The 20018-nt window shown below is 43.2% G+C and overlaps 1 protein-coding gene across 5 annotated transcripts in view; it reads right to left on the bottom strand.

The window, feature by feature from the left end:
* grin2ba (glutamate receptor, ionotropic, N-methyl D-aspartate 2B, genome duplicate a) overlaps positions 1–20018 on the bottom strand; it is a 136771-nt gene that overhangs the window by 55642 nt on the left and 61111 nt on the right. For all 5 annotated transcript variants that reach the window (XM_019358152.2, XM_013270153.3, XM_025906790.1 and 2 more), the window contains exons 5-6: positions 6819–6962; positions 5715–5985 (exon numbers count right to left, since the gene is read on the bottom strand). In XM_019358152.2, coding sequence (XP_019213697.1) covers positions 5715–5985; positions 6819–6962 — 415 coding nt within the window. The remainder of the gene's footprint in view (positions 1–5714; positions 5986–6818; positions 6963–20018) is intronic.

Genomic DNA, 20018 nt, shown 5'->3' with positions numbered 1-20018 from the left:
TGGCAACCTGCCTTCCTCACGGGGCCTCTGCACTGACAGCTCGGGCCCTTCAGGACCACATCTCATGTCACACATTGTCGACACTTTCTCACCACTCGCTCGCTCCGTTCCCCGTTCCATTTTACGTGCTTGACTTTTTATTGCTTTAAGAGCACGACTTTCTTCCCAGGAAGACATACGCGAGACGTGTGTGTCGGGAGCACACGGGCGGACGGTTTGATGTCTTATTGTCGCAGCTCTCTTTTGGGCGTGTAACAAGGCATTACAATGTGGCGGGACATCTCCCTCTCACACATACAACCAAAAATCACAAACACTGCGGACATAACGCATCCACAACAAGCAAACTGATCGGAAAACATAACAGCAGATATTTCTGGAAACAGTTTATTATTGCCAGTGATGTCAGACTGGGTGGTTACGTTAGCACAGTGTGTGTGGCAGTCGTGTGCAACTTTGATCAGGGGAAAAAAGAGACAGAAAGGCTGTTAGTAGGAGAGAGAGAGAGAGCTGAGAGGGACGAGGAGGGGAAAGAGTGACAGAATGAGCAGAAGAGAGAGAAAGTCAGGCAGCAGCAGAGACACAAAGATACAGACTCAAGAAACACGGGAAGATGAAGGGAGCTGAGACTTGGGAGCAAGTCAGAGGAGGCTGAAATAGTAACACAGAAGAAAAAAAAACAGAAAAGTGAGGGAACAGCAGCAAAATATAGAGAAGCAAGAAGGAAGAAGGAGTGGGTGAAGAGATGGTTTCCCAAAGCGCTACTTAAGGAAGGGATCAGCGGAATTACCCGTGAGATTTGGAGGCTCTTCATCACACACGGTGCAAATTATTAAGTGTGCCTTGTAAGCAAATTAGGCCCGCAGCTAGCGTGCAACTCCTGGTGAACCCTGAACCGCCAGAGTCCGCAGAGGACACAACCAGCGAAACCAACAGTCACATGCGGTGCCGTGGTGTCATTTCACTCTGTGCTGATTTAGAAGTTGGTGCGCTTGACTGCCACTTGCTGCAGGCTTAATGTGGCTTTTCTGATCTTGATGCTTACACTAGGCATGTTGGTTTGTCCAGAACTATCCCAACTGATACTGGATTCTTATGTCAAATGCTACACAGAAAATTTAAAAAAAACACACACATAGAAACATGTCCTACATGCACTCACTAGCCACTTTATTAGGTACACCTTGCTGGTCCTGGTTTGGATCATCTTTTGTCTTCAGAACTGCTCATTCAGAATTAACAAGGTGCTGAGTAAACTCAGAAACCAGACTGATATGGTTTCAGCTTTGTCACATGGTGTATTATCCTGCTGAAAGCAGCCATCAGAAGATGGACACACTATGGTCAAAAAAGGATGGACATGGTCAGCAACAATAATTAGGCAGACTGTGAAATTTCAGTAATGCTTAATTGGAACTAAGACGTCCCCAACACCATTTCCACCAACACCACAAGCCTGAACCACTGATACAAGGCAGGATGGATCCATGTTTTCATACCTAAACGGTATGAAAGCTGACGCTCACATGGAATGCCTTAAGAGACATCAAGACTCATCAGACCAGGTGTTTTTCCAACCTCCTATTGTGCAATTTTGGTGAGTCTGTGAAAACTATAACCTCAGTTTCCTGCTCTTAGCTGCTGTTGAAGCCCATCTGCTTCAAGATTTAATGTATTGTGTGTTTATATGAATACCTCGGCTGTAATGAGGGGTTATTTTCATTTTCACCTTCAGAATACCCGTTTACTCAATCACTTTTTTACGCCATTCTCTGTAAACCCCCAGAGGATCAACAATTTCTGACAACAACAAGTACGTCACGTTCGGTCACTGAAATGACCTTTCTTCCCCTTTCAGCGGGTCTTCTTATTCATGTCTACATGCCTAGAAGCACTGACCAGAGAGCAGTAGGGCCGGGTTCGAGTCTGACCTGCAGCCCTTTGCTGCATGTCTTCCCCTCTCTCCCCTCTTTCCTGTCTATCTCCACTGTTTCTACCCAATAAAGGCCAAAAAATAATCTTAAAAAAAAAAGGATCTGGCAACAAAGACACTGCTTCACTCCAGAAAAAATAAAGATTTTAAACTGGCGTCTTTCTGGACAACTCATATGTTGTCATATGTAGGTAGACTCATGTTTGTTATAGGCCAATATGTCATCAAGCTGATAAATATCTGTCAGGGTTATATAGAGTTAACAATTGCTAACTTTCTCAGACTACTAGGATTTCGATGCTGTTCTTCTACGTCTTTGCACTTCAAGACAGACAAAACCACAAAGCAGAGGCATTTGGAAAGCTTTAGCATTTTAGTGATTACAAAGGTGAGGCTGTTCTCAGTACAGGTTTTACAGACTGTCACTGCTGAAGCTGTTTAGAGGAAACTCATCAGCCAACCATCACTTTCATTTTTCTGGCAGGAGCAGCACGAACAAGCACAGATCCTACAGGAGCAGAGCTGTGAATCAAAGCTCGGCCATCTGGATACTGATGGTTTCTTTGCATGCTGCCTTACAACACTGTATTTTATACTTAATATGCTATTTTTAATGACGTTTTTAAGTAAAGGTAAATCTAAATAATCTTGTATTTGACAAAAGCGACGTCATAAAAAGTCGTCTTACTTTGAGAGTTCTGTGAGATTATTTTGGCACATTCTGCGTCCTGTTCATCACGCATGAAACAGAAGGATGACATTTAGCCTAAAATGTGTCACTTTGTCCCATGTGATTCATGTCATGATAATTCAGTGTTAACTGAAAGAGGTTCGTGCGTGTCCATCAACGCAGCCACTCCACGCAGCTCTACTTTGCAATCATCCAGGCGGTACACGAGCGAGACGCGATTATCTCAGCGGCAACATAAATCAAGAGGGACGTTGTTGTGTGATTTACATAACTGATACGGTGATATATCAAACTTTATAGAGTGGAACCCTAATTTGTAACAGACAGAGTGACACACAAACGCACACGCACGGACACAAACGCGCACAGAATTCAGTTCACCCTGTCCAACGAGTAAACACCGGTCGTCCTTCACCATATGAAGTACACGGCAGTGCGCAAACACACAACCCATTTGATTACATTCGCTCATTATTTTCTCATGCAAATTAAACCCTGAAACAATCGTAACTTTCACAGACAAATGCACATAGACATTACACACCGAAACAAAAACAAAAGCACACACAGGCCTGCAAACACACTCCTAGCTCCCATTCAGAGTAAATCATCTGTGGGTGCCAATAGGGGAACAGAGGTAAAAAGTTTGAGTTACGGTGCCTGAACGGGACAACGGTCTCAGGTTCCGCCTGGAAAACCATTTCCCAGAAACTGCTGAGGACAGGCGGCAGTGTAATTTCTCCCCTCCGCTGTAAATCAACCAGCCAAACACCAACAAATTACAGCGCTCATACATCCAGCTTAGATATACTACCTCCTCTACAGTTTTCTCTCCCACAGAGAGCCAAAAGTTGAGGAAAGTTCCATTAGTTAGCACGGTGGGGACATCACTAACAGTTAAAGGTTTGATTCCCACTGAGAGATGGCCTTTCTAAAAAGTGTCTGTCCACCCCCAAGCGCTGAGTGTCGTTTTCGATGAGTCAGCCTGACAGGTGTGCCTGACAAATTGCGTGAGCAGGTTGAGTGTTTTAATGTCCCCCAACTTAGACATCACTTTGGTTTCACATTTGACCTGAAAAGGTTAGATTGACCTCCGGTGGTGCTGTGGAGAAAAGAGGCTCCCTCATTTCTTGTTAGAAAAGGTCAGTTTGTCTTACAAAACACTCCAACAGTGAACTGCAAAGAAAATTTAAGGAATAGCTTTTCAGTGGCTCTGTCGTCCGTCTGCGGCGCCAAATAGACCTTTGTGTTTGTTTCTACTCGGATCATTATGATGGTCAAATACAGGGAGTCGGTTTTAGGACCGGTCTAAAGGAAGTTTACTATACAGCAGAATATCATTATCACTGTTTTAGAAATGAAACAAAAAGCTCTTCTGTAATGTGGTGCAGTATATACCACAGCTCGGCTGCAGCTTCTTCTTATGAAAAATGAAGCAAATGAAGAAATTAAAACTTGTTTTCTTTCTGAGTGCCAGCAGGCGGTGAGTCCTCAGGCTGCCATCTTCTAAGAAAGTCTATGAGAGGAAAAACTCTTTGTCTCACTTGAGTGGCCATCTTTAACTTTCATATATAGTCTGCACAACGTACATTGCCGGTCCTGATTCCTGTACTGAATCACCACATTGACTCACCAAGGAGACCATTTTTAAAAGCAGGGAGTTGGCTAAAAAGTCTCAACATTAGCACAGTGTGCCAAGAGAAATGAGACAAGGAAAAAATGTGATTGAATTATCTTTCTGGAAAGGTTTATGAGACTATTTCTAAGGCACATCCACAAAGGATTTATCTATAAAAGGAGATTTTGAAACAAGATTGAACTTTCAAAGAGGTGCTTGACCTTCCAGAATTCCTCTAATACAGCGACAACTTCTGGAAAGTCTCAAACAACCCAACAAAAACATCCAAAGAAAGTCACGTCTAAACTCAACAAAGGTCAGTTTATTATCTGCTAACCTGAAGGCTCTGGGCTAAAATGGCAAAGAGAAGTGGTAAAGTTAAAATCAGTGCTATCCCAACAGTACATTAAGGCTTTTATTAATTTTGGCTCAACAAAACCGTTTTGGATGAATATTCTATGTATTTGTTCGAGGCCAAGAGTCTCGTCACAGTTTGCATAAACCAAACAAAGACAAACAAATCATTCTACCTACAGTCAAAGCTGAGGGAAGCTGTATCAAGTGGAGATGCTATGTGGCTACAGGCCGAATTGTGATTATTGCGGAAAACATGAATTCTGCTCCCTTAAAGAAAGTCTCTGACAGTGACAGTGGGGACAATGGCAGGTCGTCAGTCTGTCACTCTGGGGTATGCAGTGGTGCAGTGATCCTGAACACAAGAATTACCCCCCCTGTGAATGGCTTAAAAGCAATAAACTAAACTTATGGTGAAGTCAAAGTCAAGACTTGAACCCTACTGACATGCTGCAGAAAAGAACTAAGAAAAGAACAGGTCCAGTGTGCATCCACTATGCAGTTCTGCAAAGAAGGCTGGGCAAAATTTCCAAAGCAGCCATGCATAGGCTGATCTTTGATTACCGGAGGTGTCGGTTGTAGCTGTTGTTGCTAAAGCTGGCACAACTAGCTATAAAAGGTGGGCCATTTACATGTTTTAGGTAAGTTTGGTACGTACAATTATGATTTAAAACAAGCATTTTAGGGCAACATCTTTGTGGCGGGCGTGGTTTGCAGTGCCGCTGCAGGGGGGGTGGACACACCTGAGCGGCATCCGCAATCACGCCTCGTCGCATAAAAAGGGAACTGGTTTCTGTCGTTATGTTGTTGTTGTTGGTAGGTGTATGACTGCGAGCTGGAAAGCAGCAGCCGTGTGATTGTGAACAGCAACCTGAGTAATAACAAAGTATGCTGAAAAGTCTTCCGTGGTTCATTTACAATCTTCCATACTGAAAATGGATGCATTTGTAACACTCCAAATTCTCACCTAATCACTGAAGTTTATGTAAATGTTACACTCCACATGTGTAGGATTTAAGCTGAAAGCAATAAAAGATCATTTATTATGTTTGATTATGTCAGATTACAGTGTTATCCAAGTTTAAGTCCGAACTCTGGTTCAGTTTCAGATTTCCTACCTGTGGGGAACTCGGCCGGCACTACATCAGTATCTCCAGCAACCAGCGAGGGCACGATCCACGTGTAGCCATAGCCAGTGATTCCAACAGAGTGGGCCACCTCAAAGATAGTGTTAGCCTCTTCTTTTGTGCAATAGAGAAGAATAACAGGGCTCTGGAGCTTCTTCAGCTGGTTCTGGATCTTTGAATCGCCGTCGTCCACAGACATGTCAAGTAGTAGAACTTCTTCTAATTCCCAGCCCACAAAGCTGTTCTCGATGGTACTACGAATCTGCAGTGGGTAGAAGGGGCTGATTAACACTATGTACTTTGCTTTAGTCTTTAACAAGACAAAAAAAATGTGGAGGGTGATTTTTTTACAAACAACTTTTAAGGCTTAAGGTTAGGCGTCTGTAGCTGATAGCTGACTGCTAGGCTAATCAGAGTCACTGAACACTGAAGTGCATTTGTCGTGGCTGTGCCTTTTGGAGCATCCATCCATCCATCCATTCGTGGGGGGCGCTGGAGCCTATCCCAGCTGTCATAGGGCGAGAGGCGGGGTACGCCCTGGACAGGTCGCCAGTCTGTCGCAGGGCTAACACACAGGGACAGACAACCATGCGCACTTACATTTACTCCCGCATTCACATCTATGGGCAATTTAGATTGACCAATTAACCTATCTCCACTAACTTTTGGAGCATTTTATATGAAATTTGATAACAAATTTGTTTGCTGTGTGTTTTATTTTAAGAGATTATTCAATAAGTCTACTTCTGGTTTTGGTGAGTAAAACTGTAGTGCTTTATGTGTTAAAATAAAGCATCTAAATCAAATTCAAAATTATATTATATATATTTTGTCTGTTTGTTAGTACATTTATGTTTTAATCTTACTTGTAACTACATTTATTTTTTGACTTTTTTGAATTATTATTTTTATTATTTAATTGTTAATATCCCTGATTGCAAAGATTTGGGAGTAAAAATGAATATTCTGACTAATACCTGACTTAGATATTAGATATTTAAAAATGCGTAGGCTTTTGGGAACACATCCACATCACATTCTGCATCTCTTTCATCCTGATTGATTGTACGTGTTGCATCAGCTGCACGGCATTACCTTGGTGACAAAGTCCTGATAACCCGGGTAGTACGTTGTGACTATGGAGAAGATGTACCAGTCGTATTCCTCCATGATGTTCAAAATGACTGACGCCTGCTGCTCGATGGAGGGGCCGAACTGAAAGAACATGGAGTGGTCATCCTGAAAGTGACAGAAAAACACACAGAAGGACAAAGACGTGGAGTGTAAATGGTTATGCAACAACACTGGTCTGAACTTTAATTTAGGTGGCTGCGCACACGCAGAGGAGAACAGCTACTACTTAAAGGACGCGCTGTGTTTTTGTAACATTATTGGTGTGAACATTAATTTAGTCGCCTTTATTCTCTCGCTCGCAGAGGGAAAAGGCGAGAGGACACCAGTGGTCTTGTAATGATACCGGTCATGATTTTCATTAGTTGCCTTTATGACTCCGTTAATGAGTTTGTACACGGGGGTGGCTGGAGCAAATTCTGAGGGCTTCAAGCTGCTGTCCTTAATCTCACAGGTCGTGTTCATCATTTTTGTTTTATTAAAGCCAACAAGGCCATTTTTTAGCCCGCACAGTCCTAGATTTAAATAACAAACAAGAAAAGGCACACAGTAACCCCTGACTGAGTCTGTCTGCTGGGAGAAACTCAGTCTAGAGACGTTAAATGTACACCAAACCAAACAGCATTACAGACACTCCAATAAACACTGCTCACATACTGATATCCAAGCCTGCGTCTTGCCGTGAGTGTTGAAACAGAATACCGAGGTGGACAGAAGACGAGGAGGAGGTGAGAAACTCGTCTAGACAGGACTCTGCAGTTCTGCAACACGAGCAGGTTATTTTGCATGTGTGTTTGTGTCTGTGAGTCATTCTGCGAGTGTCCAACTTGCGTGTACACAATGTACAGTAGTGTGTTTATGGTCACAGCATTCATGCTTCTAATGTGGCAAATGATATGAATGAGAATGAGGGTGCTTTTTGTTTTTTTGTATTGCATGTGAGCAAATTGAAGCTGACAGTAAGACCAGGCAAGCAGGCAGACTGGGTGCCGGCGTCTTAGGACTCGTTCTGCACTTCATTCATCATCAAAGGCTAACCTGGCCCTCCCAGGGGATTCACGTGGTCTGTTACCTTGTTGCTGCATTAACGAGATCAGGGCTGCCCGATTGAGGCAGCATGTCGAGGTGTACGGCGAGCATGTAAGATGAGAACTCTCGCAAGTAACGAGGGTAACGCGCTGCATCCATGAGGCTGAAAACATGTCATTATCCCCGTGCTGCTTGAAATATAAACACAGCTTCGGCGCAGGAGCTGTGTCTCGAGATCATGAAAAAATGATGCGCGCTCTGACGTCGCGCCGTGTTTCGCTGCTAACTCGAATCCATTTGTTGCTCAACTTTCTGTCTCTTCTCCGCCCCTCCTTCTCTCATTCTTCATCTCTATCCATCTCGTCTCTCGCTCTGCCGTCCCATTAATACCACTGGAATTACTGCCAGGGCACGGTTATAATTGAATTTCCAGACTTGTGCACTCCCGCTCCCCCCCACTTTATCCTCTATAGAGCACCCCTGCCGCCCTGCCTCCCCACCACCATTTCCTCTGGCCTTCTCCTTCTATCTCTCTTTTCTTAAGAGCAGTATTAATGTGCTGTCCAGCACACTCATTCAGAGTGCCAGAGGTCTGCAGAATTTTCATTAGCCTTTGAGAAAAGTACACGCTCAAAGAAGACCAAGGCAAATGCAAAATCAGGAGGTGGGGTTTGGAGATACTGGAGAAAGAAAAAAAAGAAAAGACGCTGGTAGCTTGACTAAAATGAAGTGCTGCAAACACCACTCTTCATTTACAGCAACAATAATTAGGGTCTGGCCACATTATCCCCTCTGCTGGCATGAGGTGATCGATTAGCGAGCATTAAAATTCCCACAGGGGGATTCGAGGGCCAGCAAGTCAGTCAGCCAGGCACAAGAAGCCGGCCAGCAAGGCTTTGAAAACGCCTCAGAGCCGCTCACTGTCCTCTCTGTGGATCCACAGCTGACGTCAGTGCTGGCTACTGTACACAGGCAACAATACACTATACAACACAATACGCCGGGATGAATGGCCGGTGGAGACAGGGGAGAGAGAGAGATGGAGAGATACAAGGAGAGGCAGAAAAAACCACAGAAGAGAGAGCTGATAAGAGAAAAGAGCAGAGCGAAACCAAAGGGAGGGAAAAGGAATTAAGCAAGCTAGGGAAAAAAAGATAGAGATGTACAAAAAATGTTTTTAAAAAAAAGCAGTGGGGATGTAGCTGAGATTTGAAGCCTCCAGAGGGACAGAGGCAGAGGACAATGTGGTGACAATGGGATGAATGGAGAAGAACAGGGCAGGCTGGCAGACGGCTGTGATCCTGCATGGAGCGAGTGAGGGGCAGGAAGCCAGGAGTCAGTGAAGGAGCAGGCAAACGGAGGTGTGTGAGCGCATGTGTGTGTGTGTGTGTGTATGTGTGTGTCAGGCAGTCAGCCACCCATTTACAGAGGAGGCTAAGCCTGAGTTGTTCAACCACAGAGACAGGACTGCTGCTGTCAGAAAGAGGAAGAGAGAAGAGAGACACGTGCGCCTTCCTCTGTGTGTTTGTGCAAAATAGAGATGTATGTACGCAAGCATGTGTTTGTGTGTGTGTCGATGGGAGAGAAGTCAGGTATTACTCAGGTTGTAGGGATGCTGTCACATTATGGGAGGCATCCCTCTAATGAGGACAAAAAGCAAGTCCCATGAAAAAACTCTAATTTGTATCCAAAGGCTGGCATAAGCTTAGGTTTAGACTCCCACTGCCTCATCCATCAACTGGGCAGACTAATAAGGAAACTAAAGGCAGTGCATTGGCTGCCGCGTGTCATCTGCAAATCTCCATTCCTATATGATCCACTGAAGTTAATGTAATGTATTCTGGGCACACGACTGTGCGTGTGAGCACCTCTATTAATACATATGTGTGTGATTTTCTGCCTCTAACGTTGCTTCAGTGTGCCTGTGTGTCTGCAGTTGAGTAGATTTAGCCTCATAAAGGCTCTGTACTAGGTATGCACGTGTGTGTGTGTGTGTGTGTGTCCATGTGTGTGTGTGTATTTCGTGGTTGATAGGTCTTGGTCTGCCAGAGTTGCCTGCTCTGCCCCAGAGCCTCCAAATGAGTGCACTCACACACTCCTGGAGCAGTTATTTGACTTGGAGAGGAGGGAGAGTCAATAACTCAGGTATTTCAATTACACACACAGGGGCACATCAGTGACTGCAAAAGAAATAGACCCACTTCCAATCTTGCTCTGGAATATGCACACACACACATACAAAAATACACACACATAATTCGCTTTAAACACACATATAAACACATTTAGGCAGGCACAAAATCTCTTGTTAGCATACACACATACAGAGCAGTCGCAGCGGCAATCGAAACCCATCCTCCAAGTGAGGATTCCAACACAAAAAGACAAATCAACACCGCAATCACAGAATAATACCAGGGTGCTGCTTTAGACACACACAGGCACTCACGCACACTCCACACAAATAATGACATAGTAAAACAACATGAGGCGCACCGTTAAACGGGAAAGTGCATCGCAGCGTGATCACATAAAGCACATACTAAATGGGAACACAGGGGTCAAGAGCAAGCATTATGCATTATGCTTTCTGTAGCTACATGTTTACGTGCAGCTACAGATGTAACGCTCACGCTCCTTTATGTTTTACTGCAACTGAAACCCAACATGGCGCCATTTGCGTAAAGATAAATCATGGCTGTCTGAGGATACGTGTCAGCTGAGGTTTTAGTGGGAAGCAATTTGGACTAATGGAGTGGACTAATATAGTTCCAAGGTAAGGTGTGCGAGTCCATTCGTCACCTGATCTATTGTGAACATTTTATTTATTTTTGGTTTAGTTTGTGCTGATGTAATGTGGCTCTGAAGATCTTTTTGTGTGATTCAATTTTAATTAACTATTTGTATATCATTTTAAGCATGCTTGGAATATATTGGAAATGAATCTTCTTGCTTTGCTATGTTATCCCTGCACGGCCCTGTAAATGCATGATTCACCATTTAAAAAGGAAAGCTTAACTTGTTTTGTAACTGCAAACTTTCTGGCTGACTGTATCCTCATAATTATTACATCACACCATACCATCCTGGAAGCAGTTAGTATTTCCTGGCAAAGAAAACTAACCTTCCTTCCTTTTGGCTAAGCTAAGCTAACTTAGCTTAGCTTAGCCAAGCCGATATTTCAATACTAGCCAAGCTAGTATTGAAATATCAGCAATAAAAAAGACATAGTTCATGTAATTTTAACAAGATCGAGAGTTAATATTTTGCATGATGAACTTTATTCTTCAGTAGTCTGATCTCTCTAAGGCAGTTTTCTTATTATGTCTTTAAGTAGTCTTCAGGAATAGTTCTCCAGGCTTTCTGAAGGATATTTAAAGCTCTTCTTTGGATGTTTCTGCCTTTTATTCTGTTCTCTGTCAGGATGATCTCACACTGCTTCAATAATGTTGATGTCCAGGCCAATCCATGTGTGTTTTTCTATCCAGGTATGCTTTTCCTGAAAGGCAGTGTGCTACAAATGAAGGGGAGTCACTTTTGTAGCTCAGTCTTGACCTCTTGTGTACAAATTGATGATGATTTGAACCAAAAATATAAAATCTGGATTCATCACTCCATGAAGTTGTTCCCACTAATTTTCAGTCCAGTTCTTGTGTAATCTAGCATGACACAGCCTTTTCCCTGTTTCCCTTCCTTAATAATGGCTTCTTGACAGCCACCCTTCCATTGAGACTTCGTTCTAATGAGGCTTCAGTCAACAGTAGATGGGTCGACTGAAGGGTCAGATGCATCTCGCAGGTCCTGTGTCAAGTCTTTGCTGGTCTGTTTTTCCTGTTTCTCAAGGACATGACAGATGCAGATACTGTTTATCTGCTGGAGATACTTTTTAGTCCCACCACTTCTTCTTTTGTCCTTAACTTGTCCAGGTCAAAAATGTTAAAGGACACACTGTACACCATGTCGAGATATGCCAGGTTTTCAGCTCTTTTTTAATGCTTGAATGATTTATTGGTGGCTTAACAAATAAACATTTCTCTAAAAATGGTCAGGTGTAAATGCTGGACTGAAAATGAGTAAAAAAGCAGACCTTCAGAAAGCCTGGAGAACTATTACTGGTCCATGGAAGCAAGAAGCATGATATGAGTAAAGGGTGGCTTAAGACTACTGTGCAGCACTGTAATTTGTGCCTGTAGGTTCGTATTTACTTTACATATCTTTAACTATGCCGTGTCTATTCCACAGCAGACTTCATATTAAGAATGAATATTTATCCTGAATTCACAAGCATAGAAAAGCAAGAAAACCCCTTAACAGCATGTGAGAATGTGGGGCAAGGCTTAGATCCCAATTAACTCATAAGAACTGCTATTTTTATTTAACTTTATGAGCAATATGTGTCATTGAAGCATCTGTTTTTAGTGAGGAAGTAGCATTCAGGAAAAAAAGAGGAGTGTGTGAAAGAGAGAGAGACAAAGAGTGAGGTAGAAAGGTAGAGAAAGGCAGGGAGAGGGAGATGATGGTGTCTGTTGCTGGGAGGTTTTTGGCAATGCATATTTCTATCCTGCCTATAAAGGATCTTTTGAACTTGAGCGAGGGGGGTGGGGGGTTGTGCTATTGACTGCTGCTGCACTGCCTGATGGAACGAGAAGCCAGCCAGAGAGAGAGAGAGAGAGAGCGACTGAGACAGAGAAAAAGAGGATGGAGGGATGAAAAACAGAGAGCTGGAGTGGGAGGTGAGGCGGGAGGAAAGAGGGAACAGCTGGCCTTCGCTTGAATATAGTGAATTTAAAAGACAGTGGGCAGGAGATGTAAACTCGCCACAGCCACAGGCCTTCACACACACACACACAGGCACGCAGTGGAGCTAGAAGCAGGGCGAGGCAACGCACACACAAACACACAAGTGTTCATTTCCGATAAGGCCCGTGAGCATAAGCCACCATCACCATATGCACTACGTATTGATGACGAATCCTCCCCTCTCTCCCCCCCTCCATCCCCGTCCCTCGTGCACTCTCTCTCCCCCTCTCTCGCTTCACCCACAATCATTATCTCTACCTCAATTAAACCTCGCCTCACTCGCGGTGTCTCTTTTCCCCTCCCGTACTTCACTCTTCTCATGCTTCATCATCCCTTTTCTTATCATGGAAGTCTACTTATCTTTAATCAAACACATACAAGCTTAATTAGCTCACACATTTGTCAGACCATCATCTAATTAACACTGACCTTATTCTAAGTACTTTTCAAGTTAATTAAAAAAAGAAAAAAAAGAAGAGCCCAGGTCGCACGTATAATTTTTGACAGATTTTTCTTTAACATAATTGCATTGCGACGTGACAGCTACGTCCCCTTCCAGGTATTTAAAGGACGAAAAGAACAAATTTAACAAACGGGTGTTTCGGTTCACGTCTTAACACAATCAGACAGCGTCTGAGTGAAAGGTAATAGCACTTAACACTCAGACTCGCCACAAACTCAGGCACAGACACACAAACGCACAGATTGTTTCTCTCTGGCCCATTTCTGCTCTAAGTTTAGCAGACGGCCCACAGAGGGGCCTCTGCAGTCTGATGCGCTTCCTGCTGCTGCTCTTGTTTGTCCCCTGGTCCTTGTAGAACAGTAATAGGTCTTTCTTTGTGCGTGTCTGTCTGTGTGTCTCACAGAGTTAGGCTAAGAAGGCTGAACAGGGTGGCTAGAGGGAAAGGTGAGTCTACAAATTAAATTGGTGTACTCTGGTTTTTATATCTGTGTCTCTGTGAATGAGCCGCTGGGAGAGGCTGAGTGGATAAATGAGAAGATGGAGGTATAACTTTGGCAAGACTGATTTTTGTAGGAGATCACAGACATATCATATTAGTCATTGACATTAGTCAACTGGTCCATCGGATCAGATCTGCAGTTGCTGATTCATCTTTACACCTGTGTGACTGAGGCCTTCAAATGAGAAGCTCTCTTGCTTTGAGGTTTCATGTGTGGAACCTTAACAAGTTGTAGGTATTTAACTCAGATTAAAGACTCCTTTAAATAGCAACACACAGCTTTGGGACATGCTAGCAATTTAGCTAGCAATCGATAGCTAGCTTACTTGCTAAAGAGGTTAGCAAGTAAGTTAGCTAGCAATCGATAGCTAGCTTACTTGCTAAAGAGGTTAGCAAGTGTAAGAACCGAGCAGAGTTTCATTAGCTGATATTTTTTTGTGGGAAAGGTTAAGTTAACAAAAAAGAAAACAGATAACCAGGACAGGATAAAATGTACCAAATACTTGGCTACTCCTCGTCCTAAAAGCTGTTTATGTTGTTTTGATTTGGAAAATATGTCCTGTGTGAATGAAAGAACAGGCTGCTCTGGCTATTTTTTCTTGCTCATGCTCACTGATACAATTAATTACTTGAGGTTCGTAGTATGTTGCACAGCCAAAATAGAGATAACACAGGCAATACAGGTTACATGTAAAAGTAACTATTTAATTTGAATTTAAGGTCCAAAGCAATGCGGCTTGCTCAAAATGTATACAAGTACGAACAAAACAAAAATGAAACGACAGTAAATAAAACAAGTAGGAAACATCCAGTGCAAATACAAAATTAAATCACCTCAAGCTAATCTGTCCATCATATCAGATCACGATGACTGAAGCATTGTGCCTATAGATACTCAAAAGAGTTACCCAAAGCCACCATGGTGAAAGTTAAAGAAGCGGTATGGGGAAAAGATCAATGATTCTTTGTTTTCATTTCTCTTATTTGCAACTACACAACCGTCATAAAAAGTGTGAGTAAGTCACAGATTCATGAGTGGAAGTGGGGACAGAGGAGACTCTGAGGTTCACCACAGAGTGTCCCAAAGTGGCTGTAAAGTGGTTTAGAGAGTCAGAGGGGTGAGCATGCTTCTATAGTCAGACATATTTGTTTTGTCCCTTGTTCAAGCAAAAGGGAAGAGGGGAAAGGTGATGCTAGCTTTAGCAAAGGGAAGAGACGCACAGAGGAGTAGGTAGAGGGGGTCATAGGTCAGTGAGATCCATATGAGGGATGTTATTAATCCATTCATTCCATTCTTCTGCTGCTATCTCCACCATTCCAGGCATATCTACCGATTTCGATCTCCAGCTTTGGCTTGCCCTCAGCTTTCCCCAATCTCCCTCCTTAGGTCCCTTCTTCTATCCTTCTAGCCTTTCCTCTTCCCCCTGTATTGTACAACCGCTAACTTCCTTCCTTCTCGTCTTCGGCCTCCCCTGCTAAAGTCCCTGTCTGCTTTCTTTCTGTTCCTCTCTGGCTCAATCCCTCTCTTCCTCCCTCTCTCCATCTATCATGCATCCCAGGGTGCACCTGGGCCGCGCTGTCAGCCGAAGGCCCCGAGCCATCGTCACGCTGGGGTTGTTTCTCACCACTTCACACTACAAAAACCGAATGCTCAAACACACACACACACACACACACACACACACACACACACACACACATGCCCACACTCAAACAGATTCCCATCTCCCCACTATCGGGCTTTCTTCACCTCACCCACAGATTCACAGTTTATCTACAATACGTCAGTATGTGGTGCAGTGAGAAAACAAAGGCCCGGGTCACCGTTTATCCTTAAGAATCGTAGAAACCGGCGAAACGCGCAAAACGCCGAATCTTCACAAGGAAGAGGATGATGGAGGGGTGTGGAGGACGGGGAGATGAAGAGCAACGAGAAAAATAACAGTACTATTGATATGTGCTTCTGTGTTCTTTTCCTGGCAACACGATAAAGGCTCGCTCTCAGTCACTGTCTGTAGCGAGACCACCCTCTCTATCTCCGCTCGCCCTCTTCCTCCTCCTCCTTCTCCACCTCCTCGCCCCATCCTTTCCAAAGCAAAAGACTACCCTCTCTATCTCCCTCGTCTTTTATCTCCACTGCTCTTTTCCCATCCCCTGTGTTTTTCCATTTACATTTGGGGCATTTAGCTGCTGCTCTCATCCACAGTGACTTAACGGGCACAACTGCAGAATAAGTCTCATTCTCTGACACCGAATCTAACAAATATTCTCGAAAGCTGAAATTATGAGTGGAAGAAATTACTGAGAAGCACGTGTTAAAAATAAAAAATAAATAAAGAGGTTGATGTTTTCATCTCTCATCTCTGACTCACACAGACCACCCTCTCTGTCTCTGCTACACAAGTGAGGCTCCCCCAGTGAAGACTCCTTTCATTCACTCTGATGACAATTAAAATTCAAATCTGCTTTGCTGGCGTGACAGTGGCAGCGAGTTGTCTCCACAACACAAACATGTAACAAGACTACGGCTAAGACAATAAGCCAATCTGCACGCTCCTCTTCCCCTACCTCACTCATATTAAAGTCGAAATCTTTCAAACTTAGCCTATTTTTGACAGCATGTTTGCCAAGTGTGGCCATTAAATGTATTTACACTCAGAGTAGTCGTTACTTGTAAGAAGCAGACATAAAAGCATAAAATTCAAACTGCCTTCGCCTGTGTGAGCAGTGTTGGGGTTGTTAGTCATCCCTTTGCAGTTTTTCACAGATTACTCATTGTTTTTATAGAGTTAATCCATTACCTTACTTGTTTACTCTGTTCTCGTACTACTTTTGCGTCACTCGGCGATACTGCCTGAGATGCCTTGTCACGTAACTTCCATTAACAACACATTGCTAAATCTTACATGCACCCACATATCAGCGCAAATCCCTATTCTAATAACGACACATACAAGATCTTTCTCTTATGCGCTTTAATAATGTATTAAAGCTGACAGCAAAGTTGGTAAAAACCAGCTCAAAGGGCACTTGACAGAAAAATGTAGCGGTGGGAACGAGGCTCAGCTGCATGCCTGATGTCGGGTTCAGGCTACGCAACATTTTCATAGTTGAAGAGTAATAAAATATGGCCCTTTTGAGACCAACAGACAAGACAGACAATACGGCATACGACTGTACCCGGTCATCTTTTGTTGTTGAAGCCCAATCTAGCAATATCTGAGAAAAGAATATACACAAACAACGACAACCAAAGTAGTTTTTAGGTAATCTTGCCAAAGACTGATGAGTTGCCATGGTGAGGCATCCGCAATCCACAAGGATCTCTGCTCCTGCTAGAGTGTTGGTCAGATATTAGTGAAACTTGTGCACAATAATCCCCTACTGGGTCAAAGCCAAGGTCATGCTTGCAAACTCGTTGAATTTTAATTCGCATTTGTTAATGCAAAGATAGCAACCAGTGAGAAGCAAACGTATCGCTTTCTTTCCACACTTCACACTAGGGTTGTGTTGATGGACGATGATGTCAGAGAGCTGGTCAAAGTTAATGACGATGGCTCGCCAATCAAGGCAATTTCTATCTAATTTCCCCGCAGATGCATTAAATTAAAACTGTCATTACGCAGAGGTTCATAATAAATTAAATCTGCCAGGCCACAGTTTCAAGTCGCACCTCCACATATGACCAACACTTGAATCACAGACGTGTCTGCTAGTGCACGGGCGCATCCACCAGTTCGTGACCAGACTTCTGCGTGCTTTGAAGTTAGCTACACTGATCTATCATCATCATCATCAAATGAAGAAAGCGAGGATTTCTGATGGATTGAAACTAAAATCAGAGCGTAATGGGATCGCGTTTGCAGAGACCTTGTTCATCTAGTCTGTATATACACATATATACATGTACGTGTGTGAGAAGATGAGATGAGATATAGTTTTACAGCTAAATGACAACAGTGAGAGCAATAAAAGAGGATAAATAAATCATTTTAAAAGAAGAATCAGCGCAGTTTCATATGTTGTTCTGCTGGTTGGTTTTTCCCCTCCGGCTGTAAGAGGCTCTGACACGTTTTGCTTCTTCTTCGGCGATGTCAGGTTTTCTCTTTTTTTGGTTGTCATATTCTTGCAATATTAGTTTGTTTCCCTTGTCTTTATTCATGCTGCAGGGTTTATTCATATGGAAGAGCGGCTCTTCTCTCTGGGCTGGAAGATTCATCTTTCTCCGCCAGTAACAAAAGCCAGTTCGTGGTCCTGGTAATGTTTTTGCTTTGACTTCCTGTTTGAGAGCGGTTGACTTTGATGTACTTCTTTTTGTCTGGCTATAATGTAACCTGGTTGCTCCACACTGTGCTAAGGTCACGTATTGTTAGAGAGTTTAAGCCTCATAGAAGACTCGGCTAAAATTGCTTTTCTTCATTTTCCCCTTTTGGCAGCTATGTTACATAACATTACCCCTGTGCCGCTATCAGTCTAAAGCTAACATGCTAACTGAGGCCTGTAGAGTCTGAGCAGTTCTCCTCTGACCTCCGAGTGATTCCACTGGTCCATTCTGGGAAGACTGGTTACTGACTTGAATGTTTTCCACTTGCTCACACGTTCTGATCATCAGTTAATCAACTACATTTGATTCATGTGTTGTTGTTCATCTGATATTCACCACATTTAAAGACCTGTTAAGGACCAGATTATTTTTATTATGTCCTGACATGTACAACCTTAGAATTTAAAGACGTTGTACTTTCTTTTTACCACATCTGTACATTGTTTGGGTCAAACTGTTACAGTTACTGCTCTATAAACCAAGAAAACCTCCAATGCTTTATATATACATAGAGAGAGCGAGACGCGTGTCTGTGTCTCTCCTTTTGCCCCACTCCACTTACATTTTGCTTTGCTGTTTGTTAAAAAAAAGAGGGAATAACTGCGTTTTCTACTTCTCGCATTCACAACTCTGCACTCCGCGCTCCATCTCTGCCTCTCTCTCTGCACACATACACCCCCATCACCTGCATGCACACACATAGCCCGTTTTTCCTCTCCCTCCGCGTGCCGCCGTGACAGGCGTCCTTTGTAGCTGCCAAAGCTTTTTAACCACAACAATATCGAAATGGCACACAAAGACCCATTAGAGTCATCAAGCCGTTAAACCAGCAACCGGCAACCTTCGGCTTGGCAATTAGGAATATTTCATTCGACCTCGCTCCCCTGCACACACACACACACACCTTCCACCCATCCATTATTCCCTTCCTGTCTCTCTTGCACATGCTCCCTCTCTCTTTCATCTTTTCCTCTCCTCTGTTTCACCCATCCTCTCACCCTGCCAGCTGCACGTGCACACTCAATCATATTCACTATACCTCACACCAATCAACTCTCTTTCTCTATCCCCCTGGTGTTTTAGCCTTTCTCTCTGTCGCCAAAGTCCCCGTACTAGAGAGCCCCGCAATCAGCGTCACGATCGATTAACAGATTTCACACTGCTGGACACGGTATTTACAGAGAATCAGATGAGATGAAAAGAAGGAGCGGGCCAAAATCATGAGGAGAACAGGGAGAAAAAGGTTTAGAGCGCCGCTGTCGTGAGCTTTGTCAGTCGGATGCAACGGCCACGTAAGCACGTCAAGCTATAGAACGTGAATTTGAGGCGACCGATACATGTTTAGGAATAAAAGAGAGAGTTTCCTTTGGTCGTGCACTTTTGATCCAACAGCTTCGGCCACAGCACCCATCGGTCACGCTAATAAAGCTCATCCTTGAGCATTTGAACTAAGCGTGAAAAAAGGGGAGGGAGTAAAGGCCAGATGAGATTCAGCTGGTATTTTTTCCCTTTTGCTTTTGCTTTTTTTTCTTGTAAAACAACCATAAAAGACATCAAAAACATAAAAACTTAATGCCAACTCACAGAGAGTAAAGAATATTTTGATAATGAAATGCAGACTTTTGTTCCATCTGGCTCATTTCCTGTTCTCTCACTACTGCCTGTAATAAAAACAGCTAAAATTCCCCGAAGCACTTGTAAAACCTCTTTAGGTTATGCTAGAAAATAATTGCAATGACTTACTTTAAGTGGAACAATTAATCACTTTGTTGTTATTCCATATAAATACATTTCCAAAAAATTATTTACAGAGTTACTGACAGAGAAATATCCAATGTCACGTCTGATCGTATATAGTGGAGTATTACATTTTAACAGATTTAAAACCTCAAAATCAAAAAAAAAATCACATCTTGTTTATTTGAGCCAAGCTGAGCTCCATAAAGAAAGTAAAAATAGTCAGCTTGACCTGATTTGGGTCTTCCTGATCTATGTGAACCTACCTATTTTTAATCTATTTAATCAGAATGTCAGTGTTTACTAAAGATC

Source organism: Oreochromis niloticus, linkage group LG4 (assembly GCF_001858045.2).
Source record: "Oreochromis niloticus isolate F11D_XX linkage group LG4, O_niloticus_UMD_NMBU, whole genome shotgun sequence".
In the NCBI taxonomy this organism is placed as follows: Eukaryota; Metazoa; Chordata; class Actinopteri; order Cichliformes; family Cichlidae; genus Oreochromis; species Oreochromis niloticus.
Note: the sequence above shows the minus strand (reverse complement) of the source record. Positions and strands in the feature narration are given on the sequence as shown.